At 38.6% G+C, this 27,602-nt stretch overlaps 1 protein-coding gene and 1 pseudogene across 5 annotated transcripts in view; one reads left to right on the top strand and one right to left on the bottom strand.

The window, feature by feature from the left end:
• CCAR1 (cell division cycle and apoptosis regulator 1) overlaps nucleotides 1-25,632 on the top strand; it is a 65,895-nt gene extending 40,263 nt beyond the window's left edge. For all 5 annotated transcript variants that reach the window (XM_022590736.3, XM_089897577.1, XM_022590735.2 and 2 more), the window contains 8 exons: nucleotides 835-1,074; nucleotides 1,464-1,575; nucleotides 8,637-8,719; nucleotides 9,132-9,278; nucleotides 10,127-10,247; nucleotides 10,476-10,661; nucleotides 11,199-11,404; nucleotides 12,734-25,632. In XM_022590736.3, the coding sequence (XP_022446444.1) occupies nucleotides 835-1,074; nucleotides 1,464-1,575; nucleotides 8,637-8,719; nucleotides 9,132-9,278; nucleotides 10,127-10,247; nucleotides 10,476-10,661; nucleotides 11,199-11,404; nucleotides 12,734-12,793 (1,155 nt within the window). In that variant the 3' untranslated portion in view covers nucleotides 12,794-25,632. The remainder of the gene's footprint in view (nucleotides 1-834; nucleotides 1,075-1,463; nucleotides 1,576-8,636; nucleotides 8,720-9,131; nucleotides 9,279-10,126; nucleotides 10,248-10,475; nucleotides 10,662-11,198; nucleotides 11,405-12,733) is intronic.
• Nucleotides 25,462-25,778, bottom strand: LOC111183591 (small ubiquitin-related modifier 2 pseudogene; annotated as a pseudogene).
• Nucleotides 25,779-27,602: the final 1,824 nt, after the last annotated feature.

Below are 27,602 nucleotides of genomic sequence, written 5' to 3' on the forward strand. Positions count from 1 at the left end.
AGGGAATTCCCTGGCAGTCCAGTGGTTAGGACTCAGTGCTTTCACTGCCTGGGTCCAGGTTCAATCCCTGGTCGGGGAGTTAAGATATCCTACAAGCCATGCGGCATGGCCAAAAGAAAGAAAGAAAAAAAGATATATTTACATAGGATATTTAGTATATAATTTTAGGTTCATGAATATATTAAAGCTCATTATCCCTGGATCCTTGCATAGTAATAATGCTTACTCCCTACTCAAGAGTTTGATTTGTCTTCCCCTGCGTGGAATGCTCTTCTGGGTATCTATTTAATGGCTCATTCCCCTTGCTGCCCTCACATCACTTTTCAAACGTCACTTGATCAAAAAGGCCATCTCTGGCTACACTCCCTTGTTACTCTCTGTGCTCTTATCCTGCTTGTTTTTCTTATAATTCAATGTTGATTTGATTATTCCACACTTTGTCCCACTAGATTGTTAGCTTATGAGAGTTGGGATTTTTATCTGCTTTCTTCACTGCTGTATCCCCAGTGCCAAGAACAGTCCCTGGTACATAGTAGGCATTTCATAAAAACTTGTTGAGTACACCTCATGATAAATGTATATGATAAAGTAATGCAGTTATTATTTTTTGTAATATTTGGCCCAAAGTGTACCAAACATAGTATTTGTATCTTCAGGAGAGCTTTTGAGGATTTTGAGGCTACTCAGCATCATTGACATCAATTATTATAATTTTATTGTTACTGCACATTAATTGTCAGATGTGACAGATTATCATTTGATAAATTACTGATTTGCTGGATTTGTTCAATATTTCTATTAAAGTTGGCTGGGTTACTGTTTGTCTTTTTATAGGTTTCATTATTTGCAGAGCTTTTCAATGAAATGCTTCAAAGAGATTTTGGCGTCAGAATATACAAATCATTATTGTCTCTTCCTGAGAAAGAGGATAAAAAAGAAAAGGAAAAGAAAAGCAAAAAAGATGAGAGAAAAGATAAAAAAGAAGAAAGAGATGATGAAACTGAGGAGCCAAGACCCAAAAGGAGAAAATCAGGCGATGATAAAGATAAAAAAGAAGATAGAGATGAAAGGAAGGTCTGTAAATATTTCCAGGACCAGCAACCGGGTTTAGTTTCTAATTAGTCTTCTGGAGTGTAACACATAACAATGAATTCCATCAGAATAGTAAAATGTAAAGGCCAAACTAAAAACTTTTAGTGTATTATTAGAAATTTAAGTCTTTGAATTAAGCCTATATAAGCATCTATAACTAGTTTTCTGGTACTTTATTCTTTAAGGTATATAGCATGATGGTTTGATTTATGTACATTGTGAATGGTAGTTTATTCTTAAAGTATATTATTGTTACAAGATATTTATAATGTGATACTATTTCAAGTAAATTTAGTCAATTTAATGTTTTTCTTTTAGTCATTTGATGTTTGGTGAGATCTTGCTTAATTTTAAGACATTTTAAATTACAGAAAGAAGATAAAAGAAAAGATGATTCTAAAGATGATGATGAAACTGAAGAAGATAATAATCAAGATGAATATGATCCAATGGAAGCAGAAGAAGCTGAGGATGAAGAAGATGGTATGATTCCAATTTATTTTCCCTTAGGATGAAAAATACAATTTTTGTTTGGGGACTTTGTATCACTGAAATCTACAATTATTTTTTAGACTAGAAACAGTAAAATATTCTCTAGTGAAAATATGTTAAGTATTGTTTTACTAATTTTTAGGTGAGAGGATTGTTTTAAGAAATGTTATTTTTAACTATCATATGTTCCATATATAATTAATGGTAACTCAACTTGAGGGAAAAAAATTTCCCAAACGTGGTGTTAAAATGTGTCATGAAAAGGTATAATAGTCTTCCTTGTTTCATAGAATATAATCTTCTTTAGAAAACTAATTAATTATGAAGACTATCATACAAGCAAAAGAGTACATATAGCATATAGAGTTTAAAGACTAATAATAATAAGCACCTGTATACCTATCACCTATGTTTTAAATAACAAACTTATCAGTAGTAATGATATTCAAAATACTTTACTAGTCATAGATGCCAGCCCTAAAGTACTTATGGAGTACCACTGAGTACCTGTCAGTTTCCATGTAGATTTGGGACTTTTTATTTATTTATTTATTTATTTATTTATTTATTTATTTATTTATTTATTTATTTATGGCTGTGTTGGGTCTTCGTTTCTGTACGTGTGCTTTCTCTAGTTGCGGCGAGCCGGGGCCACTCTTCATCGCGGTGCGCGGGCCTCTCACTGTCGCAGCCTCTCTTGTTGTGGAGCACAAGTTCCAGACGCGCAAGCTCAGTAGTTGTGGCTCACGGGCCTAGTTGCTCTGCGGCATGCAGGATCTTCCCAGACCGGGGCACGAACCTGTGTCCCCTGCATCGGCAGGCGGACTCTCAACCACTGTGCCACCAGGGAAGCCCCCCAAATTTTTTTTTGAGGTGACAAAATCATAAGAGTTTTTTTGTTTTGGTAGTACATATCTTTGAGGATTATTACTACTTAAGGTGTTTTTGGTTTGCCTCTACATTTTTTCTTTCTACCGCAGCATTTTATTTTTCTTCTAATTGATGAAAATACTCAGACATAAAAGAAGTTGAGAGAATAGTGCATTGAATACCCTATATCCCACAGTTGATTCAGTAGTTAATATTTTATCTTATTTGTGTTGTCTGTGTGTTTGCATGTGTATGTTTCTGATCCATTTGAAAGTAGGAATTCTTCAACTTGCCTAAGAAAATACATTCTCTTAATCACAATTCCATAATCACCCCTAAGAAAATTAACAATAATGTCATACACTATCTATTGATGCCATCTAATGTGTAGTCTTAATTGTTCTAATAATTCAGTAGCAGTGATATAATATGCATATATCAGTATTTATTTTATCTTCATTATCTGCTCTGCTCAATGAAGATTAGCCCTTTTTTCGGTTTTTTTGGCTGTGTTGGTTCTTTGTTGCTGTGCGTGGGCTTTCTCTAGTTGCGGTGAGAGGGGCTACTCTTCATTGTGGTGCACGGGCTTCTCATTGTGGTGGCTTCCCACTTTGTGGAGCTCGGGCTCTAGGCATGTGGGCTTCAGTAGTTGCAGCACGTGGGCTCAGTAGTTGTGGCTCAAGGGCTCTAGAGCGCAGACTCAGTAGTTGCAGCACGTGGGCTCAGTAGTTGTGGCTCAAGGGCTCTAGAGCGCAGACTCAGTAGTTGTGACACACTGGCTTAGCTGCTCTGAGGCATGTAGGATCTTCCCGGACCAGGGCTCAAACCCATCTCCCCGCGTTGGCAGGAGGATTCTTAACTGCAGCACCACCAGGGAAGTACCAAGATTAGCCTTTTTTACAGTCCCATTTTCTCTCCCCCATCCTCCCAGTATTGTTTTATCACTGCTTTTGTTAAATCACTGAACAGTGTTCTCATTATTTTATGTCAGAATGTCCTAGCTCTCATCCCTTAGTTGTCTTCTTTATTCCTTTTCTACCATATAACTCCCTTGGTGGTGGTCTCTTCCATTCTCCCAACTTTAAGTACAATCTGCATGTACTGACAGTTCTCAAATTTATATCTCAAGTCAGACTTCTCTTATTCTTCTATATCAGCTGCCTATTTGTCATCTCCACTTAAGCTATCTGACATTTCAAGATAAACATGTCTAAACCTGAACTCCTGCTTTTCCTTTTCACCATAAAGAAAACAAACAAAAAAATCCTCTACCTTCTGCCTTCCCCACCTCTTTTGATGGCAATCCCATCCTTAGAGTTGTTCAAGCTAAAATCTAGGAGCCATCCTTGACTCTCTCTCTCTCTCTCTCTCTCTCTCTCTCTCTCTCTCTCTGTCATATTCCATTTCCAGTCTATCAGGAGGTCATATTGCCTCTATCTTCAAAATATAACCAGAATCAGACCATTTCTCAGCAGCGTCACTGATCTAACCTTAATCCAACCCATGTTGTTTCTTGCCTGGATTATTTTAATAGCCCCTTATACTGGTTTCCCTGCCTATCCCCTTCCTCTAAAGTCTCTTTTCAGTACAGTTGCCAGAATAACCTTTGTATTATTTAAGTCATTTATTTGTTCAAATTCTTACAGTTGCTCTCCATTTCACTCTATGAAAAAAGCCACAGTGTTTACAATGACCTGTAAGACCCTACCATATCAAGTCTTTAATTTTGTGTCTTACAACTCTTTGCACTTGTTCATTGCACCTCAGTCACTGGGACCTCCTTGAACCCATTATATATGTTCCTGTGTTAAGACCTTTGCATTGGCAGTTCCTTCTGCCTGCACGCTCTCCTAGAGACCCACCTTGCTGACTCCCTCAACACCTTCAGTCTCTGTTCAGCTATCGCTTTCTCAGGGAGGTCTGCTCTGCACCCTATTTAAAATTGCAGTCTCCTCCCCACCCCCACCAAAGTGCACATTCCTGATGCCTCCTTATCCCCTTCTACTTATAGAACTTATAACCTAGTCTACTCTACTGTTTACTTAGTTTACTTATTGTCTGTCTTCTTTCCACTTGAATATAAGCTCTTAATAAGAAAGAGATTTTTCTTTATTTTCTTTGCTGATATATATTGGAAGTTCCTAGAACAGCCTAAATATCCCAATAGGCTCTAAATAGATATTTGTTGAACTGATACCATAAACTGCAAAGCCAAGTAGGATGGTATGATTATAGTTTTGGGGTTTTTTTGGTTTCCTTGGAATTCCAATTGATGCTTGCTTATGTTATCATTTTTCCCCATACTTTGCATCTTATTATCCAGTCAAGTTTCCAGAAGACCACTTTTTTCCTCATGGAAAAATAGAATTTGTGGTTAAAAAAAATATATATATATATATATATATATATGTATATATATTTGTGTGTGTATATATAGTGCCAGTTAATGTCTAAAATGGTGTTGAATCTTCTTAGTAATCAGAGGAGCAAATAACAGTGAGGGTCTAATTTTTACCTGTCAAATTGATGAAACTTAAGTTTCTAATAAAAGGTAACATCAGTTTAACAGGGGTAAAGAGAAGATTACTTTCACTCTTGGGGTGAGTTTAAATTGTTGCACCTTCTCTGGACAGAAGTTTGGAAATGTTAATTAACCATATCCTTTCAAATACCAACACGAATATTTATTTCATAATTATTTATAAAACAAAAAACTAAAATCAGTCTTAATATTCAACAATAGGGAATTATTTAAATGCATTTTGACATAGACATGCAATTAAATTCTGTGCAGTCATTGAAAAAGAAGTTAGAGGATAGTGATGCGGAAAAAGATTACCAAATGGTTTTTATAGACATAGACAGCATGTTCCAAGATGAGCAAGGATTACTTGGATTGTTTTTTCAGCCGTGCTGTGCGGCATGTGGGATCTTAGTTCCTCGACCAGGGATGGAACCCGTGCCCCCTGCACTGGGAGCGTGGAATCTTAACTACTGGACCACCAGGGAAGTCCCTGGATTTTTTTAAAAAAATACGTTAAAAATATAGGTTTCAGGGGAGATGGTTTCAAGTGACACCTTTCAAGTTAAATACTCAAAATAAGCTGGGTCATGTCTGTAAAATGTGAATAAATGAAAGGAGAGGTTTCTTAACCATTTCTTAACTGAGGAATCTGAGGCTCTTAGCACTAAATCAATTTACCCATGATAATAAAACTATAAAGCAGCTGAACCACTCTGTACTGTATTTTATATATATATATGAAATAATTAGGTTCCAAGGACATATTATCTCTCTTTCTTTAAAACAGTTTATTTCTGTTCCAATACATATCACAAACTCACCCATTTTAAGTGTATATAATTTAGTTTAATAATTTAACAATTTAATAATTCCTAGTAACGTCATAGAATTGTGAAACCATCACTACAATCCAGTTTTAGAACATTTATCTATTTCCTTTTTTTAATAACAACTTGAGATATAATTCACATATCAACCAGTTCACCCATTTAAAAGTATACAGCTCAGTTTTTTTTGTTTTTGTTTTGTTTTAATATGTATTTGGGTGGTACGCCGGTCTTAGGTGTGGCACGTGGGGTCTTCGTTGCCGCATGCAGAATCTTTTAGTTGCAGCATGCAGGATCTTTTTAGTTGCAGCTTGAGAACTCTTAGTTGCGGCATGTGGGATCTAGTTCCCTAACCAGGGATCGAACCCAAGCCCCCTGCATCAGGAGCATGGAGTCTTAGCCACTGAACCACCAGGGAAGTCCCAACTCACTGGTTTTTAATATATCCATCCATCACCACAGTCAATTTTAGAACATTTTCATTTCCACAAAAAGAAATCCTGTACTCATTAGCAGTCAGTCCCATTTCCCCCCCATCTCCTCAGCCCTAGGCAAGCACTAGTCAGCTTTCCATCTCTATAGATATTCTGGACATTTCATATATATAAATAGAATCATGCAGTATGCAATCTTTTGTGACTGGCTTCTTTTCACTTAGCATAATGTTATCAAGGTTCATGTGTGTTTTATCATGTATATTCTATTTAATATAAAGTTTTCTCTATATTGTTACTATTCGCGTACAACTTCTCACCTAAAGCAGTCTTTCCCAGAGTGTTCCAAAATATTAACAGGTATTAAGGTTAATAAAGTATACTGGGGTCAAATAAATTTGGGAAACTTGGGCTAAGCAAAGGCCTGCATGTTTTACTACAGAATTTCTTAGCTGCTTATGTATGTTGTGGATGTTCAAGAAGGGAATATAGGGCTTCCCTGGTGGCGCAGTGGTTGAGAATCTGCCTGCTGATGCAGGGGACACGGGTTCGTGCCCCGGTCCGGGAAGATCCCACATGCTGCGGAGCGGCTAGGCCCGTGAGCCATGGCTGCTGAGCCTGCGCGTCCGGAGCCTGTGCTCTGCAATGGGAGAGGCCACAACAGTGAGAGGCCCGCGTACCACAAAAAAAAAAAAAAGAAGAAGGGAATATAGTGTGAAATATTATAAATTTATGCTGTGTAATATCTCAAGCGCTAATTAACTCCTAGTGTTTACTGTATCTCCTATTTTATCAAGAAACCCTTTGTTACTCCGGGCTTTCTGATGGAGATCCATTTGAGAGATCCAGAAGCCTCTAGAAACAAAATTTCTCTTAAAATTGTTGACAGATCATTAAATATCGACAAAAAAGCTGTTTAGTTGTATATAATTCATGAAAGGATGATGTATTAGTTCACTAGGGCTACCATGAAAGGTACCTCAAACTGTTTAGCTCAAACAATAGAAATTTACTGTCTTCACAGTTCTGAAGGCCAAGTCTGAGATGAAGGAGTTAGCAGGGTTGGTTTCTTCTGAGGGCTGGGAGGAAGAGTCTGTTCCAAGCAGCTCTCCTCAGCTCTTGTAGATGGGCATCTTTTCCCTGTATTGTCACATCATGTTCTATCTGGATGTGTCTGTGGCTAAATTTCCCCTTTCTTTAAAGACAGCAGTCATTGTATTAGAGCTCACTCTAATAACCTCATTTTAACTTGATTATCTCTGTATAGATAAACCCTTTCTCCAAATAAGGCAACATTCTGAACTACTAGGGGCTTAGGACCTCAGCTTTGGAACTTTAGGGGATAACAGTTGAACCCATAACAGATTTATTCTTCAGTATTAGTTGAATAACAAGCTGTTAATGGTGCTTGACCTGAAGGCGATGGCTGAGGTCTTCAGGAACTGGGTAGCTTATGGATAGGTAAGAGAAAGGAGTTTACTTTTTGTCAGTTTTCTGTTTATTTATTAAGAATAATTTATCGAACTTCCTATCTTTTTTTAAAATTTATTTTATTTACTTTTGGCTGCGCTGGGTCTTCGTTGCTGTGCACGGACTTTGTCTAGTTGCGGCGAGCAGGGGCTACTCTTTGCGGTGCGTGGGCTTCTCATTGCAGTGGCTTCTCGTTGCAGAGCACGCGCTCTAGGCGTGTGGGCTTCAGTAGTTGTGGCACGTGAGCTCAGTGGTTGTGGCATGTGGGCTCCAGAGTGCAGGCTCGGTAGTTGTGGCACATGGGCTTAGTTGCTCCGTGGCATGTGGGATCTTCCTGGACCAGGGCTCGAACTCGTGTCCCCTGCATTGGCAGGCAGATTCTGAACCACTGTGCCACCAGGGAAGCCCAAATTTCCTATCTTTTATCAAAGGACACATACATTATTGTCAGCAAATCTGGGTATTAATACTGTTAGGTCTTCTTTATTAAGAACATTTCAATTCTCATATGTAGTTTTATTTTGCAATAATCCATCTGCAGTTAGTTTTACTATATTGGCTGTTTTTCCTTTTATCTTGTAGTAAATATTCTCTGCCCTGTTTTGTTTAAATTTATGTTTCAATTTTTTGTATAAAATTCATTCATGTTTGGGAACTAATTCCCCCAAATATTTATTGAATTGAGTCCTTGTATTTGAATCAGTAAAGTCCATTTTTTTCTTCCCTGTAGTTTCTTTATAAATTTCTTCCTGTTCTTATTCTTTATAATTTTCTTATAAAATCCAAACTGTTTTTAGTTGTATAATATTTCTTTGTTTTTTTATCTTTTGAAAACTGATCAGTAATAGAAAAGTATTTTCAATCTGTACAGTTGTTGAAATTTTATCTATTAATGAGTCTTTTGCTGCTGTTGTATTTATTTTATAGATCGGGATGAGGAAGAAATAAACAAACGAGATGACAAAAGAGATATTAACAGATACTGCAAGGAGAGGCCCTCTAAAGATAAGGTATGTATTAAATACTGAAGTATATTTGACATACATTATTATGTTTAATGTGTACAACACAGTGATGTGACATTTCTGTATAATACTGTATTTTTTATAATATGATAATTTCCATTTCTTACATAATCCAGACTTATTATTAAACATAACTAAGTGATGAACTTTATTGATCCTTGTATATCTATATATTACCACTCATCAGAATTCAGTTGGTTGTATTTTGGTATTTGTGGTTTTGTCAGATAATCAGTATGTCTTACTTCTTTCTTCTCTATACATAAATCAGATCAATTCATTTTAGCTAAGATGAGGTAAAGATGTTTGCAGATTTTTGGTATTATATGGACACAGTCTAATTTTCTCACTTATCAGGGGTAAAAATTATGTACTGTATCTTCTGCATTTTCTTTAGGAAAAAGAAAAGACTCAGATGATCACAATTAACAGAGATCTGTTAATGGCATTTGTTTATTTTGATCAAAGCCATTGTGGTTACCTTCTTGAAAAGGATTTGGAAGAAATACTTTATACTCTTGGACTGCATCTTTCTCGGGCTCAGGTAATCTATCTCGTGAATATTTAAAATTAAAAGCATGTTTAAGTAACTTTGTCTTTTTAGTACCTTTGACTTTTTGAAATAGCAAAGCAATACAGGGACTTCCCTGGTGGTCCAGTGGCTAAGACTCTGTGCTCCCAATGCAGGGGGCCCGGGTTCGATCCCTGGTCAGGGAACTAGATCCCACATGCCACAACTAAGACCCGGTGATGCAAAATAAATAAATAAATTTTAAATAAAAGCAATACAGGCTTATAGTAATACAGTTAAGCAATACTGAAATAAATAAAGTAAAAGAAGTTAAAAGTCTCTTCCTCTAGTTCCACTCCTTTGGCCTAATATATAAACTTCTAGATCCTTTTGTAAGCAACTCATATGTGTATATATATGATAGTTCCAGTTTCATAAACAACACATGAAATCATTCTAAACATACTGATGGACAACTTTTTTTCATTTAATAATGTATCATGGGCATTCTACCATGAAAATGGAGACCCATTTTGTTCTCTTTATTACTGCCTAGTATTCCATGGTATAGATGTGCCTTTATTGCCTTAACTAGTCCCAGTTGCTAAATGGCTTTCATTTTTTAGAATTACAAGCTATGCTTTAATAAACGTGTTTGTACGTATACGTTATGTATTGACGTTTTTATCAGACTTTTTTTGACAATTTTTTTCAAGTGATAATTTGATTTTAGGTTTATAGAGAAGACAGTTAAAAGCGTAAGTGCTCTAATTGAGTGGTAGTGGATACCTGAGATGCCATTGATGTTTATCATATGTGAAAATTAGAACACTGATGTTCAAGGAGAATCAAAAACTTATTTTCATCTTTTTAAATAACAGGTAAAGAAGCTTCTTAATAAAGTAGTACTCCGTGAATCTTGCTTTTACCGAAAATTAACGGACACCTCAAAAGATGAAGAAAATCATGAAGAATCTGAAGCATTGCAGGAAGATATGCTAGGTTTGAGTATATTATTTTAAGATCATGCCATTTTATAACCATATTCTTAATTAAAGAAGAAAATAACATAATAAAATATGGTATCTTTTAGGGACTTCCCTGGCGGTCCAGTGGTTAAGACTCCGTGCTTCCCCTGCAGGAGGCACGGGTTCGATCCCTGGTCAGGGAACTAAGATCCCACATGCTGTGTGGCGTGGCCAAAAGAATATGGTTTCTTTTATATTATAGGAAACAGATTGTTACTTCCAACACCGATAGTAAAACAGGAATCAAAGGATATGGAAGAAAATGTTGGCCTTATTGTGTATAATGGTGCAATGGTCGATGTAGGAAGCCTCTTGCAAAAATTGGAAAAGAGTGAAAAAGTACGAGCTGAAGTGGAACAGAAGCTGCAGTTACTAGAAGAAAAGACAGGTAAGGAAAAGCATTGGATATGAGGTACTTTTAACACTCTATTGGGATATATATGTGTACACACGTATATACATACCTATACTTGTGCATATCCATACCTTGTTTTAGTCTAGACACATAATGTAAGTTTACTTTTCACCATTTCTGTTAAAGGTTATAAAATTGCTTAGCTTTATAAGAATTAATCTTAGATCTTCATGTGCATTCTCAAGTTAGATTGTTGTTCTGTTGCATCCTTTTAATCCTCCCCTAGTTCCACTTAGTCTTCATTAGTTTCTGCTACTTTCTCTAGTCTGTACAATTATCTTAAAATGGAACTTGGATTTAGAAGTAATACTACGTAAAACTTAATTTAAATGAAATGAGTTATTACAGTGTGCTTTATAACTATTAAAATTGACACTTGTGGCCAGTTTAAAGAATTATATACACTTTTTATTCTCCTAGCTTAAGTATTTTTAACCTCAGAGTTAAATTGGAAATTTTAAAGGGTAAGATGGTGAATTTGGTTTTGTTTTGTTTTGTTTTTTTTGACAGATGAAGATGAAAAAACCATATTAAATTTGGAGAATTCCAACAAAAACCTCTCTGGTGAACTCAGAGAAGTTAAAAAGGACCTTAGTCAGTTACAAGAAAACTTAAAGATTTCAGAAAACATGAATTTGCAATTTGAAAACCAGCTGAATAAGACAATCAGAAACTTATCCACAGTAATGGATGAGATCCACACTGTTCTTAAGAAGGTTAGCTGTTTTGTACCTTCAACATTTTCATAGTTTATTCCTTTTCTAAAAAGTCTATTTCTGGCAAATTTAATATTATTAAGCTCTTAGTGGCTTTTCTAACAGAAAATAGTGGTAGCATTCTGTCCTTCATTAGATTAGTCAAAAGCAATTCCCCAAAGATGGTATTTTCCTAGAACTTACTTCAGATGTCAACATGATTTATGTGTCCAGACTTTTTTTTTTTAATCTATTTTTGGCCACATTGGGTCTTCATTCCTGCGAGCAGGCTTTCTCTAGTTGTGGCGAGTGGGGGCTACTCTTCATTGTGGTGTGGTGGCTTCTCTTATTGCGGAGCATGGGCCCTATGCGTGCAGGGTTCAGTAGTTGCAGCACGCGGGGTTCAGTAGTCCCAGCACGCAGGCTCAGTAGTTGCAGCACGCAGGCCCTACAGCACATGGACTTCAGTAGTTGTGCACGGGCTAAGTTGCTCTGCGGCATGTGGGATCTTCCCAGACCGGGTATCAAACCTGTGTCCTCTGCATTAGCAGGCAGATTCCTAACCACTACGCAACCAGGGAAGTCCTGGTGTGCAGACTTCTTAAAAAGCAAGTTTCACTTGCATTTCTTTTAGAATCAGAGGTTGAGTTTGAACTTGAGGAAGAAAAGCCATTCACTTTTTTTTTTTTTTTTTTTGTGGTACACGGGCCTCTCACTGTTGTGGCCTCTCCTGTTGCAGAGCACAGGCTCCGGACGCGCAGGCTCAGTGGACATGGCTCATGGGCCCAGCCACTTGGCGGCATGTGGGATCTTCCTGGACCGGGGCATGAACCCGTGTCCCCTGTATTGGCAGGCGGACTCTCAACCACTGCGCCACCAGGGAAGCCCCATTCACTTCTTTTTTAAACCCATTTATTGGGCAGAGTTGAGAAACTTTTTGACACTATCAAAATTAATTTATTAGCATTCTTTGTCTCAAAAATAACTAGTAACTCAGTGCCCTTGTAAACTAACTTCAGTAATTGAGAGACCTTCCACCTCCTGGGTCTCACTCAGAACAAGAAGACAAAAAAGAAAAACTACAGTGCAAGGAATATACTGCTGTTAGTAATATAGTCCTAAGAACCTCTAATTTCTTAGGATTTAGATGGCTTTCTCAAATACTAGAAGTCATTCTGCACAGAATTGAGAGATTTCTTTCCTACTCTCCCCTTCCCCCCACCCGGTTCAATTTTCCATAGATGGTGAAATGGGCTATCTGCAGTATCTCTGTTTAGTAATGATGATTATTTTTAAAGTTACATTTAAGAGAATTTAATAAAATATACTTTTCCTTTGTGTATTTTATAGGATAATGTGAAGAATGAAGATAAAGATCAGAAATCTAAGGAGAATGGTGCAAGTGTATGATAAAATACATGTAGTGATGAAGAATGCTGATAAGTAATGTAATATATAAAATCATGATACAAGAATGTTTGAAAGTGATGCATGTTTGATTTTAGTAGTATAAATATCTGTTAGTTCAAATGATGTATAAAGTTTTATGAATGTGAGAGTCTTTGCTTTTGAAAATTGCTTGTAATTCCTGGCATCCAAATTATTAAACACTCCTTGAGTGAAATAATTTTGCATTGCAAAATGTTTTAGGATGAACTTTGTTATAGTTTTAACCCCAATAAAGTTCATCAGTTTAATTGACGGTAGTGTTCAATTACAAATCTCTTTTATTAAAAACCTAGACAGTTGTAATTTTATTTATAGAATTATCATTACTAGTTTTTTTTTGTTGTTTTTTTTTTGCTGTATGCGGGCCTCTCACTGTTGTGGCCTCTCCCGTTGTGGAGCACAGGCTCTGGACGTGCAGGCTCAGTGGTCATGGCTCACGGGCATGTGGGATCTTCCCGGACCGGGGCACGAACCCGTGTCCCCTGCATCGGCAGGCAGACTCTCAACCACTGCGCCCTCAGGGAAGCCCTCATTACTAGTTTTTTAAAAAAAATTTAGCCTTTTAAAATTTCAGTATGGGGCTTCCCTGGTGGTGCAGTGGTTAAGAATCCACCTGCCAATGCAGGAGAGACAGGTTTGAGCCCTGGTCCGGGAAGATCCCACAGGCCGCAGAGCAACTAAGCCCGTGTGCCACAACTACTGAGCCTGCACTCTAGAGCCTGCGAGCCAGAATTACTGAAGCCCGCATGCCTAGAGCCCATGCTTGGCAACAAGAGAAGCCACCACAATGAGAAGCCCGCGCAACACAACGAAGAATAGCCCCCCCACTCAATGCAATTAGAGAAAGCCCGCGGGCAGCAACGAAGATGCAATGCAGCCAAAAATAAATTAAAAAAATTTCAGTATGAATCATAAAATAGGATTCTGCTTAAATTTTGCAAGTTTTTTGGACCACACTTTTTTTTGTTACTTGTCCTTAAATCCTCTCCAATTTTCAGTCTCTAAAAACATTTATTAAAAATTTAACTCATCCAAACGACAGTACATCAAAAACTAAGAAAATAATTGTTAATTGCCATTGTTATTATATATGTTAGCCTTTACATAAAACACATAGTTTTGATGTTAATGTTAACTGCTTTCAATTAACAGTTCTAGTTTCCCAGAATAGCACCTATATTACTTTTAATTTTGAGGGTTTTTTTTTTTAAATGCAGTATATGTCAAACGTACGGTCTAGTACCAAGCCAGTAGATGTCAGTATGATGCCTTAAGTTAAGCCTTCCTTAATTAAAAATAGTTTGTTTTATTAGTCTGTGTATTTCCTTCAGAATTTTAGATATATAATAGTTAATAAACTATTGAGTGAAAAGGTAGGAAATGTGACATACTCTAAAGCAGTGGTTCTCAACAGGGGGTGCATTAGCCCCCAGAAGACGTTTAGCAGTGCCTGGAGACATCTGTACCCTTCCCACCAAGGTGAATGCCACTGGCATGTAGGTGGTCGAGGCCAAGGACTTGGCTGAATCACCTGCTTTGCATGGGACGGCCCCCCGCAACAAAGGGTTGCCCAGCCCCATATGTCAGTAGTGCCCCGCTGGAAAAACTCTGGTCTAAAGGAGTACAGGGTTAAAAATGACATGTCTTTGAGATAACACTAGTGGAAGCTGAATTGCATCTGTAGCAAATATCAGGTTTTCTGTATGTAAATAACCCTCCCTGGAACGTTTCACTGTCAGAGAATTATATAGTATATTAGGGTTTTTATATTTTATTTTGCTAGAATAATGATTTGGTGTTCCAAACGGGTTAATATGAGAATGTAAGTGCCCTGTTACATGTATCTTAAGCTGAATGGAATCCACGTAGCTCTTACTAAGAAATAGATTAAAATACCTAAAATTCTTTCAAACCAGTTTTTTTTCTTTTTACCTTAAGTTGCTCTTTCTGATTGTAATGGTTTGTTGAACTTCTCTGAGGTTGAATTACTGATTGACCCATAATTATACAGTTACTGTATAAATGTTTCTCTATCTTTTAGGTAAGATAAATCATTACAGGGTAGTTAGAAAGTTTTTTCTCCGAGGAAAATCCTGGAGATAATCTTTTAACTAAAAGACAGTGAAGAATATAGTTCTTTAATACAGTATGATTTTGAATGAGAAAAATCATTATAAAGTCTACCTGTCAGACTTATTTTTCCCAGAGATAGTTAAATGAGAATAATATTGGGAGAATGGAGAAAAAATATAAATCTTTCCATTATATTATTACTTAGAGGTAAATTAGAAGTGGAAAATGAGATGAGTAAGCTAGGGGGGAAAAAACTACATATAGAATAATTGGTTTTAGTGAAAGTGAGGTAAAGAGAACCTGTTTTTGTCTTTCTAAACTGTTTTGGATTTTCATTCAGAAGTAAACATGCGGTCTGTTCTTATATTCTATCAGCTGACATTGACCAAACCAAAAAAAACTTAATCAGATAACAAAGTAGGTCTATGATAACATTTAATTTTGTTTTCCCATTTTTTTAATGTTCTGGATGCCTGTTTTTGTATTTCTAATACTCATTTAAGTCATTTTAAAACAATGAAATTTTAAGATTTTAATATTTCTTTCTGAATATTGCCTAAGTTGTAGAAAATTACTCCTCAAAATGTAACAGCACAAAAAATCCTTTTTAAAGAGAATTACAGTGACACTTAGACTTTATATGTGTACAACTTTTCACTCTCAAAAGAAACATGTGAAGACCCTGAACTGGGTGGGCTGGGGTAAGTGGGACAGACTAGCTGATACTCTTTTCGTCTATCCTTTCTATGCACCCTAAAGGCTCACAGTACACTTCACATGTTACCATACAACTGCACCTCACCCCTTGCACAAGTGCATGACCTGCGGAGAACAGTCCATCTGTTGTGTACCCCTGGGCAACTCATTCTCTCTTTATACCCTAAGAGTGGCCAGGATATGGAGTTGTACCTTTGCTAAGGGGTCAAGCTTTGGGGACTTTTGTCAAAGATGGACTCAGGAGGAAAGACACTTGAAGATGCTTTTACATTGGTAAATCTTAGTATTCATCTTCAGCACCAGTGGAGACATGAACTTGGACACAGGACCAAAGACCATGACAATTCCAAGAGTCTCAGCTCTCAGGTACCTCCCCTATGCTGCAGCTGAGGGAAAAATCTCAGGTGCCTTTGTTTTGTGGGCCACGGGGTCTTAGCTGAGATCATGGGGACAAACAGCAGGGATTTGTGCCACAGTGACAGTTGTGTTGTGCCTTAATACAAAGGCAGTTACTTCTTTCTGGTCAGTAAAGCAGTATTTGTTAGAGGGCAAAAAAAAAAAAAGCTTGGAAATTTCTAATTTTCTGCTAAAGAAAGGCATTTGGAATACGTTAAACATGGATGAGTTTGCTTATTAAACTATGGGTGAGGACTTGCCTGGTGGCACAGTGGTTGAGAATCCACCTGCCAATGCAGGGGACACGGGTTCGAGCCCTGGTCTGGGAAGATCCCACGTGCTGCAGAGCAACTAAGCCCGTGCGCCACAACTACTGAGCCTGCGCTCTAGAGCCTGCGAGCCACAACTGCTGAAGCCCGTGTGCCTAGAACCCATGCTCCGCAACAAGAGAAGCCACCGCAATGAGAAACCCACGCACCACAATGAAGAGTAGCCCCCGCTCGCCACAACTAGAGAAAGCCTGCGTTCAGCAACAAGACACAGTGCAGCCAAATAATAAGGAAAGGAAGGAAGGGAGGGAGGAAAGAAGGAAGGAAAGAAAGAGATATTAGTTTTAGGAAGATGTAATAGACATACTTTTCCTGTATTCTTCCCATTTAACAATAACTAAAAAACTCTGGGACATGTCCACACACCCATGTTCATCGCAGCATTCTCTATATTAGCTATAATAGTAGGAAAGTTGTTAAAAGTAAATCCTAAGTGTCTCATCACAAGGAATAAAACTTTTTTTTATCTATATGAGATGAAGAATGTTAACTAAAATTATTGTGGTAATCATTTCACAATATATGCAAGTCATTATGCTGTACACCTTAAACTAATACAGTGCTGTATGTCAATTATATGTTAATAAAACTGGGGGAAATTTTTAAAATATATATATTAACAGGAATAAAAAACTCGATGACATAGCACTTCCACTCCTAGGTGTATACCCAAGATAAATCAAAAGATATGTCCACACAAAAACTTGTTACATGAATGTTCATGGTAGCATTATTCATAATAGCCAGATTGACTGGTTCTCTTCCAGAAACAGTATCTCAAAGATTAAAAATTCATCTCCTAGCAACATTTCCAACAGCCAGGTGAATGCCTCCTAAATTTGCAAAGCTGGTAAAAACCCTGGGATTAAATAACAGATGGATTTGGGAAATGGCATAAGTGCAGCCCAAGGCTAGTGTACTTTGTGCTTTAAAGAAGAATGGTTCAAAGTAGGTTTTAATTAAATATTTATGTTATAGCCAGAAATAGCAAGTGGTCTTTGTGTGGTCAGGTACTGGCTTTCAAAAGGTCTATCTATCTAAGAAAGAAAATGAATGGGCATTAAATATTTATTCTTTATATGTTAGAAATAGATTCTGTTCTTTCCCTGCCTGAAGGAAGATAAAAAAGGCTAGAGATAGGCTTCCCTGGTAGCGCACTGGTTGAGAGTCTGCCTGCCGATGCAGGGGACACGGGTTTGTGCCCCATTCCGGGAGGATCCCACATGCCGCGGAGCGGCTGGGCCCGTGAGCCATGGCCGCTGAGCCTGCGCGACCGGAGCCTGTGCTCCGAGGCCACAACAGTGAGAGGCCCGCGTACCGCAAAAAAAAAAAAAGGCTAGCGATAACCATTGAGCTGCATTTGGAAATACAATCTTACAAAGACTAGGAGGCTAGGTTCAACTATTAAGTGGATATGAGGTTCTACTGAGGCCAAATAATATGAAATATTAAACCCTTTACCATTTAGCTGGGGACCACGAGGGAATAACTTTCCATTGTTTTTGGCTGAATTTTTTCACCTTTAGAATGGGAAAAATAACATGACAAATTTCTTTGCTGAAGCATAGGCTACTAACTGCTGTATTAATTTTCCAAACCCTTATATGACCCTTGCAAAGAATTTATCATAGCAAACAAACCCAAGACAAGTTTATGTTTTTGATTTATCTTGAATCTGAAAATTTAGAATGATCATAAACCACACAGCGTGCAAATTCCTCATATTTTGTCTCTTTAGATGTGAGAAAGTTTTGAACTCCAAGATCAGTGTTGTAATAACTCTATGTAACGGCTTCCTAGAGATCACATTTAAACTTGTACCTGCTCTTTATGATGCTTCATTTGCCTGAATTGCTACAGCAATAGCACAGTATCAATTGTTATTGGACCAAAGGTAAAATTTGCACCTGATTTAGTAGCCCAGAGAATTTTTAGGCAAAAGCCATGAAAACACAAATGCTAATTTTAAAAAAAGTGTTCGGAAAAAGTTCCATTCTGAAGTTAAATTAATCCCCCAAATTTGAGAATCCAGAACAAACTTCATGTGAAGAGGCACCATCTTAACCACATGTTAACAATAATGAAACTGCAGTATTGCAGTAAAGGAGAAGAAGTGATTATATGACATTCTTTGACGTTAGGTGCAGGGCACATGGGTTCTAAAACTGGTGAATTGGAAAGCCATCTGCCCTCGAGAGCAGATGTAAAACAATGCCAAGATCCAAATATTTAAAAGATGATTGAAATATCTAAACCTGGACTTCAAAATATTTTTAAAGTTTTTAAATAACTTAGTAAAGCTTAGCATAACTTAGTAAATATCTACTTAGAAAATACAAAGGGGGAAAATCCAATGAGAGATAACCCAGAAACTAGTTACCCCAGCAATGCCCACAATAAGATTTTTGTTACCCTTAGAAGGAGGCTCTCCTAAGATATTCATACACTTTATATGAACAAAATCTCAACGTGCAGTTTCACAACAGCTTAGGGTCTCCTATAGAAAACACAAGGACTCTTTAAAAGCATTGGTTTTGCTTCCCGTCTGGAGTTTACCTTTAAGCAAGAGTACTGCTGGAGCAATGCTGAATGTCTGGGAAAGCAAGAAGCTTGTGGATCATAGCTTTTACCTCCAGAGACTTCAGTTTCCTAAGGTAGTCTTTATCTGCAGACTGCTAAGAGTTCCCAGGCAACCAAGAGCTAAACATGACCAAGCTCTAAAAACAGAAAAAATTAACTGGAGTTGAAGGCTAAGCTTTAGGATGGCAGGGTTCTTATTTCATTCCAAATTCAGGTTTACCCTGGATTTGATTTCACTCAGTTTGAAATTAGGATGGCTCACACTAAAAAAAATATTAAATATATGAAAATGCTTAGATATTTTTGATAAATAAACATCTGTAAAACCACCTGAGGCAGTTAAGCCTGCATTTCAGCCCTGCCTAGCTAGAAGTTTCAGATATCTTTAAACTGTAGATTTAGGCGCACCAGGTTTCTGATCTAATCCAAACTGCCTGACCTGTTTTGAGGCGTTACACCACTAGGTAGGATTTATCACTTTCATTGTCTTTAAATGTGGTGTGAACCCAAATGCCACCACCCTCACCAAACTCTAATCTTCAATTAAAATCTGTGCAGATGAGCTTCTACCTGGCTCCTGGCTTCTGCCTTCCTTGCAGAACCTGAGGCCCCAGCTCTGAATCCTGCCTCTATGGTTGGGATCCTGACAGTCTGCAAAATCCTCCCTTCTTTAGGGGCTGGACTCTGTATTCATGAGCTTGACACTGGTTGAGGGCTAATTCCAACTGATCAATTTCCCCTGGAACTAAGATTATAATCTGCCTAATTTTCAGTAATACTGACAAAGCCTGGAAGATTACCATCTTTGCGCCCCCTTTGCTCTCCTACCCACCAGACGGAACTTTGGACCGTGAAGTCAGTCATTCCACATTAGTTAGATTATGTTCAGTATCTGACACCTCACAAAGGAATTATATAGTCACATCAGCTTGAGGATGAGAAGTGAAAAAAAAAACTATAAAGACTGATTTAATTCAGTTGCTTAAGCAGTTGTGACCCTTCCCATAAACTATTTCAAAGTATATAGCTTCTCAAAGTGACTACGCTGCAGGTTCCCGGACTTGTTTTCAGTCATTCAACAAATATTTCAGTGTCTATCCATTGTAAGAATATTTACCAATGGATTAATATTTACCCCTCCTGAGAAAGCCCAAAATGCTCAGATAATATCTCCAAGACAACAGCTACTTTTCTTGGAGTTTTGAAAATCACATATCAGCACTTTGTTATAAAAGCAGAAACAAACACACCATTGTGAAGCAATTATACTCCAATAAAGATGTTAAAAAAAAAATCACATATCAGTAGGAAAAACTGCTCTCTGTGTATACCTTAGTTCAGAGGTTCTCCAAGCATGTTAACTTAGAAAGGCAGCAGCAGTACCCGGGAACTTGTTAGAAATGCAAATTCTTGAGCCCTACCCCAGACCGTCTCAATCAGAAATTCTGGGGATGGGACTCAGCTATCTGTGTTTTAACAAGACTCCCAGGTGATTCTGATGCTTACTAGTTTAAGAACCACTGCCTTAGTTTAGGCCCAGTGATCAGATTCCACCATTAATGGGGCTGAAACAAGGAGATGACCCTGACTTAAGTAGTACCCTACCTGAATACCTGACATAATATGTCCTCTCTACAACAAGAAAAACCAAGTGTATAATTTATGGTCAAAAGTATTTGTGGACTTAACCCTCATTCATGTATAAGCCTGCGGCTTTTTTATTTATTTTTTTAAACCCAGCAGTTCTTTTTTGGGGGGGTGCTACATTGGGTCTTTGTTGCTGTGCACAGGCTTTTCTAGTTGTGGCGAGCGGGGGCTACTCCTCTTTGTGGTGCACAGGCTTCTTGCTGCGGTGGCTTCTCCTGTTGCAGAGCACGGACTTTAGGTGTGGGGCTTCAGTAGTTGTGGCACACGGGCTCAGTAGTTGTGGCTCACAGGCTTAGTTGCTCCGCGGCATGTGGGATCTTCCCGGGCCAAGGATCGAACCTGTGTCCCCTGCATTGGCAGGCAGATACTTAACCTCTGCACCACCAGGGAAGTCCCCTGAGGCTTGTTTTTATTTTATTTTTATAAATTAATTTATTTGGGGCTGCGTTGGGTCTTTGTTGCTGCGCACAGGCTTTCTCTAGTTGCGGCGAGCGGGGGCTACTTTTCGTTGCGGTGCATGGACTTCTCATTGCTGTGGCTTCTCTTGTTGCAGAGCACAGGCTCTAGGCGCGCAGCCTTCAGTAGTTGCAGCACACAGGCTCGTTAGTTGTGGCTCACAGGCTCTAGAGCACACTCTCAGTAGCTGTGGCACATGGGCTCAGTTGCTCCACGACATGTGGGATCCTCCCGGACCAGGGCTTGAACCTGTGTCCCCTGCATTGGCAGGCGGATTCTTAACCACTGTGCCACCAGGGAAGCCCCAAAACTAGTATTTCTAATTTAAAATGTGATATAATGATTCCATTTTCCTAAATTTCTTTCTTTCTTTCTATATTTATCTAGAAAGATGTTCACCTTGTTAAAGATAATAATTTCTGGGTGGTAGAATTTCAAGTGAATTTTTTTCTTTTTGTACTTTAAATTTTTAATAATGAAATAATGATGTATCATTTTTCAGAAATAATAGAGGCATTCTAATCTTTATTTTTTGGCCATGCGCACGACATGCAGGATCTTAGTTCCCTGACCAGGGATTGCACCCGCGCCCCCTGCATTGGAAGCACGGTGTCTTAACCACTGGACTGCCAGGGAAGTCCCGAGAGGCATTCTAAAAAAAATGTGTGGTTTGGGGGAAGATTGGGAGATATTAATGTCCCCAAAGAAATGTCTACAATCTAGAAAACCTGGTAGATCTCCTTTCTGAGTGGTCGTAATCGGTTTAAAAGAATTTTCTTTTCCTGTTGTTCACTAGTGTGATTTACCTCTCGTCACCATTTGGCAATTTGAATATCCAAGAGGGACAGTTTATTGGTTTAAAAACAATTCTTGACTTAAAATTCATTTGAGGAACATGGACAGTATGGGTGTATGTGCCCTCTTAACAGTCTAAATATAAATATTAATATATAATACTATTATAAATATTATGAATAATATAAATATAAAAGGCTGCATTGACATAAAAAACAAACCATGACATTGTGAATGTACTGACTGCCACTGAATTGTTCATGTTATTTTATTTATTTATTTTTGGGTGTGTTGGGTCTTCGTTGCGGTGCGTGGGCTTCTCATTGTGGTGGCTTCTCGTTGTGGAGTACAGGCTCTAGGCGCGTGGGCTTCAGTAGTTGTGGCATGTGGGCTCAGTAGTTGTGGCACACAGGCTTAGTTGCTCTGCGGCATGTGTGATCTTCCCGGACCAAGGATTGAACCCGCGTCCCCTGCATTGGCAGGCGGATTCTTAACCACCGTGCTGACAGGGAAGTCCCTGAATTGTTCACTTTAGAATAAACAACTTGATTTATGTAGAATAAGAAATTTATATTATGTGACTAGCACATCAATTTTTAAAAATCATGAATTATTTTGAATAACAAACTATGCACTCTCCGGGAACAAAAGTTTTATCTATGTTTTATGAGATGATCCACCAAAGGGTTTAAGAAGTAAGCTCTGCTCATCTTATTAAAATATTGCCATATGCACATAAAAATTTATTTACAGTAAATTTTTAGGCGTTCTAGTACAAAACAAAGTTGCCTATCAAAATATTTTCACTAGTGGGCTTCCCTGGTGGCGCAGTGGTTGAGAGTACGCCTGCCGATGCAGGGGACATGGGTTCGTGCCCCGGTCCGGGAAGATCCCACATGCCGCGGAGCGGCTGGGCCCATGAGCCATGGCCGCTGCGCCTGCGCGTCCGGAGCCTGTGCTCCGCAATGGGAGAGGCCACAACAGTGAGAGGCCCGCGTACCGCAAAAAAAAAATATATATATATATATATTTTTTTTTTTTTTTTCACTTGTAAGAAATGCATTTTGAGAACTCACTGGCCCTTGGAGCTGGGTCTTTGATTTCCTAAAAAATTCAGAACTCTGAAGTAGAGGGCCTAGTGCTCTTGAATTGAATTCCAAGGAAGCTGGTTACTACACATGGTTCTAATAAAGTTTTGCCATAAACATCTGTAGGAAATCTGTGAGTAATCTTGTGGAGGGATATTAAGTTTGCAGCACCTGTTGCTGTTTACCCCTGAAGTGTTAGGTCCCCTCGTGGTAAATGAGGTGAGTTCTTTGACACTTTTTCCTAAGGCGTCCAGAAAGCTCTAGGGATTGGTAAGAGGGCTGCCTTTCACTTTTTAAGCCCTGGTTTGAATCTAACCAGGTTAACCTTGTGACCTTGAATTGTTTGTGTGAAATGAGGTGGTGATCTCAGTTCTGCCTTAAGGAAATGCCTTTCACATAGAAATTGGCACTAATTGGCCTCCCTGTTGACAGGGTTAGCTGAGAGCCTCATGATTAAATGGGCAGTGAGAACAGAAACTAAATCACCCCACCTCAGCTCAGCATGTTGGCTGGAGGACACGCAGGGCAGCTACCAGTTCTCCCCTCTTCCAGCAGCATCCAACATGCAAAGCAACTGGGTTGAACCAGGAGGCCCAGAAGGCCTACGATTTGTGCATTAAGGATACTTTCTATATGTCTGGCCCTGTTCTGTAAAGCAATCTTGACACAAATAGGGCTCTGGACCAGGATTCTGCAAACTTTTTCTGTAAAGGGCCAGAGAGGAAATGTTTTAGGCTTTGCAGACCGTACAGCCTCTGTTGCAACCACTCAACTCTGCTGACAAGAGCAGCCATAGAGAACGCATACATGAGTGTGCCGGTGTTGGAGTAAAACTTAATGGACAGCACAACATTGTAAATCAACTATACTCCAATAAAAATTAATTTAAAAAAACTTAATGGACACTGAAATTTGAATTTCAGATAATCTTCACATATCAAGAAATATTATTTTTCTTTTGATATTTTTTCTCCAACTTTAAAAGTGTAAACACCATTCTTAGCTTGCAGGCCATACTAAAACAAGCAGTGGGCCGGCTTTGGCCCACCGTCCTTAGTTTGCCCATCTCTGCTCTAGACTGAGTGTTGGAGGGACTTTTCCTCACTCTCCCTCACTTTCACTCCTGGCTCAAACACACTAGCTATGGACCCAGGGCACTTTAACTTCTTTGGTCCTCAGTTTCTTCATGAAGTATGTTTGACAGAACAGATGAAACAAAGTTCCTTTCAGCCATAATATTAAATTTCCTGATTCCATTATAGGAGCAGAAGTCAACCCAAGCAATGTTATGTATGCGAAATGGAAATTAGTTTACTTAAAGGAAACAAATCTTAATATCCTCAGTGTGAATCTTTGTCCTACTGTGAGGAACAATGTCACAACTCTGATAGCGAGATCAAAATTTGTAGCCTCATAGATGATTCACTTTGTTATAAAGCAGAAACTAACACACCACTGTAAAGCAATTATACTCCAATAAAGATGTTAAAACAAAAATTGTAGCCTCCTAACTCTATTCAAAGGCTCATTCATACCACTTCTTTCTATTTCTCCAGTGCTATTCTTCTTTCCCGTTGTTTTTTTGGTTTTTTTTTGTTTTTGGTGAGTGAAGAAAACACAGCGCCAGAGATTATTGGAAAACATTTTTCTCCTTCAAAGATGTTATTTTAAAATGTTAATGTTTTTGTGTCTTATTGGCGAGTATATTTTACAAGCACTCCGCTACCTAGGTGTACCTTATTGTTCGAGGTGATGACTGAGGGTTAGTAATCATTTTTACTGAAGAGCAGAAAAGAAAATCACCAAACAACTTATTCAAAACATTGATATATATATTTAAAAGTGAAGGTATTTTAAGAGCATATTTATTTCTTCATAGATCACATTTCATGTAACCCTTCACTTTTCCTTTTGTTCTTTATATCAGATATCCAGTCAATGTTCGCATTTCTCATAAATTGTTTTTTTTTCATTTTTAACAAGAAGTATATTTAAACAACAAGGTGCTTGACTTGAAAGGAAAACTAAGATTCATTTCTTTTAGAGTAATTTATCCCTACTGAAAGACGGATTGCCCTACATGTAACAGCTACGTACAAAGAAGTTATAAAATTGTCCTTTGTTTTACAATGATAAATGAAAAACATTAAAATTCCCCAATCGAACAAGGTATGCAAGAATTTTTATGTTGTTCTTTTTTTGTTAAACAGTGAGAGCAAAATAACTTACCGGAATATAAAGATAAGGGCTGTTGAGGATGCCACTAATGGAGAAAAGAGGGTATTTTCACAGAACCAGTATTTTTCCCCAGCCCATCTCCATTTGATGTCGATCAAAACATACCATTGGCCATTTAGTTAAACAAAAAAAAATGCAGTATGCTTGTGCACATACACCAGTTACTTTATGTACAATAAAGGAATGGGGAACGGGAATACGAGAGAATAGAGAAACTATACTGTAGTAGTCAGGGTGTGGTGGAACCAAATTGCGGTTTTCTAATTGAAAATGTCTTCTTGGTCTGGAGGAACAGAATTCTGGAGTAAACTAGCAGGTTTCCTTTTTAGTAGACACCCCGTGTCTGCCGCTGGAACACGTCAATTGTATCTTCATCCGCCATTTCCAACTGTGCAGGTGTGTCTGTTTCATTGATTGGCTGCCCGTCAAATCGGAATCTGATCTGCCTCATTGACAAACCCTGTCGTTTACAATAGGCTTTCTTAGTTTACTAAGTGGTATATGCCTCTTAATCTTAAACTGCACCACAGAACCGTCCTGCCCCGCCACCTTCAAATTAATATGATCGTTGCTGTCAGTCTTGACTCCTCCCTTGGGCCTTTCCTCGGCCATGGCGAGCGCCGCAGTCCCCTCAGCTGCCGCTTCACAGCAGAGGAACGAGATCCGCACCGAAGGAGCACGCAAGCACCACCCGGAGCAGCAGAAGAGGGAGGCGGCAGCGGTGGAGAAGGCGGAGGGTGCCTCTCCTACGTTGTTTTACGTTGTTCCGTTTGTTCAAAGCGTTCAGTGACCCAAAGAAGGCCCACACTTTGCATTGCGTCGGTTGGCATGTCTCTTATCTCTCTTAAGTTATATTCTCTCCTCCCCCGCTTTGTTTTTCCTGTCATGAAGGCTCTGAGGTTTTGAAAAACATTAGATTGTAAACTACTTGAAATAATGAAAGTGTATCCTTTATCTTTGTATCTTCCTCATTATTACCCAGGGCAGTCCCTGGAATTCAGCAGGCTTGGTATTTGTTCTTGTACTATAGGTACTTCTACAAAGCCTCATGTTTTATTCAGATCCTCTGTAGAATGTCGAGGGAACTGCATCTGTTTAGGCCTAAACCAGGGTTGGTTGGTACCGACTTGAACATCTAGTCCTCCTGTCCCACACTTTTGTTCTTTATCATCTTATTCAGGGAACCACGTCCTTTTTTTTTTTTCAATTGTGTTGCATTCTTTTTCTTTAATTAATTAATTTATTTTTGGCTGTGTTGGGTCTTCGTTTCTGTTCAAGGGCTTTCTCTAGTTGGGGCAAGCGGGGGCCACTCTTCATCGCAGTGCGCGGGCCTCTCACTATCGCGGCCTCTCTTGTTGTGGAGCACAGGCTCCAGACACGCAGGCTCAGTAGTTGTGGCTCACGGGCCTAGTTGCTCCGCGGCATGTGGGATCTTCCCAGACCAGGGCTCGAACCCGTGTCCCCTGCATTGACAGGCAGACTCTCAACCACTGCGCCACCAGGGAAGCCCCCCACGTCCTTGTTTTTGAGCAGCACTGTGGTGGCATTCTAGAGGACACATAGATGAATAAAAGGTAATCCTGGATCCCTGCCTTTGAGAAGCTTAAACAACTGGTAACAGGTAGACTGTCAGAAGGGGAAAAGCAACACTTTGTTTCACAATCCATGATGATTTCAGTGTGTGAAGGAGATGCCTTAGTATCTTTTTTCCCCTCCCCCCATAATAAAGCAGAGAAGAGAGACTTGTACCTAGAAGGCACGGGCCTCCCTGGAAACAGAGTTCTTTCGAGATCTGGGCACCTGGAGTAGGGCCAACTCATTTTTTTTTGGCCAACTCATTTTTGATCAGATTTGCATGTAAATAGTGAGATATGAGGCCCAGCTTTATACCCTCTGCTGTAACAAAACTGGGTAAACCCTGAAACTGGATTTGGCATCTTGTCTCAGGCCTCCATACTTTATTTGTTGGTGTCAGGGAAAGAATCTCACTTTCCATGTTTCAAATAATAGGAATTTTGCTGACTTGCTCTGGCTGCAGGACTCTTAGTTGCATGCCTCTTTGACAGGCTGCTGCTCCAGCTTTCTTTCCAGAAGTAGTATTTTCCAGCTCTGAGACCTGCCCTCTGACCCTGAGTTTAATGGGGAGGTGGAGTGATGGAGTCTGCTCATTTTGGTTAGAAAACTTACTGGCTTTGATGGCCCCAGTGCAGAAGAGCCAGCTGCCTTTACTTCCTTTAACTCAAAAATTATTGGGGCCACTTTTTAATTGTAGAATATTTGGAAAGTATAGAAAAGCTCAAAGAAAGAAATAAAAATTGCTTGTAATCCCACTATCTAGAAATAACTTCTGCTAACATAATCATAATTATTCCAGTTTTCTTCTCCCCAAACAAAAATGGGATTATGGGGTATTTTATTTTATATTATTTATTTATTTATTTTAAAATTTTA

The sequence above is a fragment of the Delphinapterus leucas genome, chromosome 16 (assembly GCF_059928025.1).
Source record: "Delphinapterus leucas isolate spDelLeu-1000000601 "Yukka" chromosome 16, BTC_Dleu_Yukka2, whole genome shotgun sequence".
In the NCBI taxonomy this organism is placed as follows: domain Eukaryota; kingdom Metazoa; phylum Chordata; class Mammalia; order Artiodactyla; family Monodontidae; genus Delphinapterus; species Delphinapterus leucas.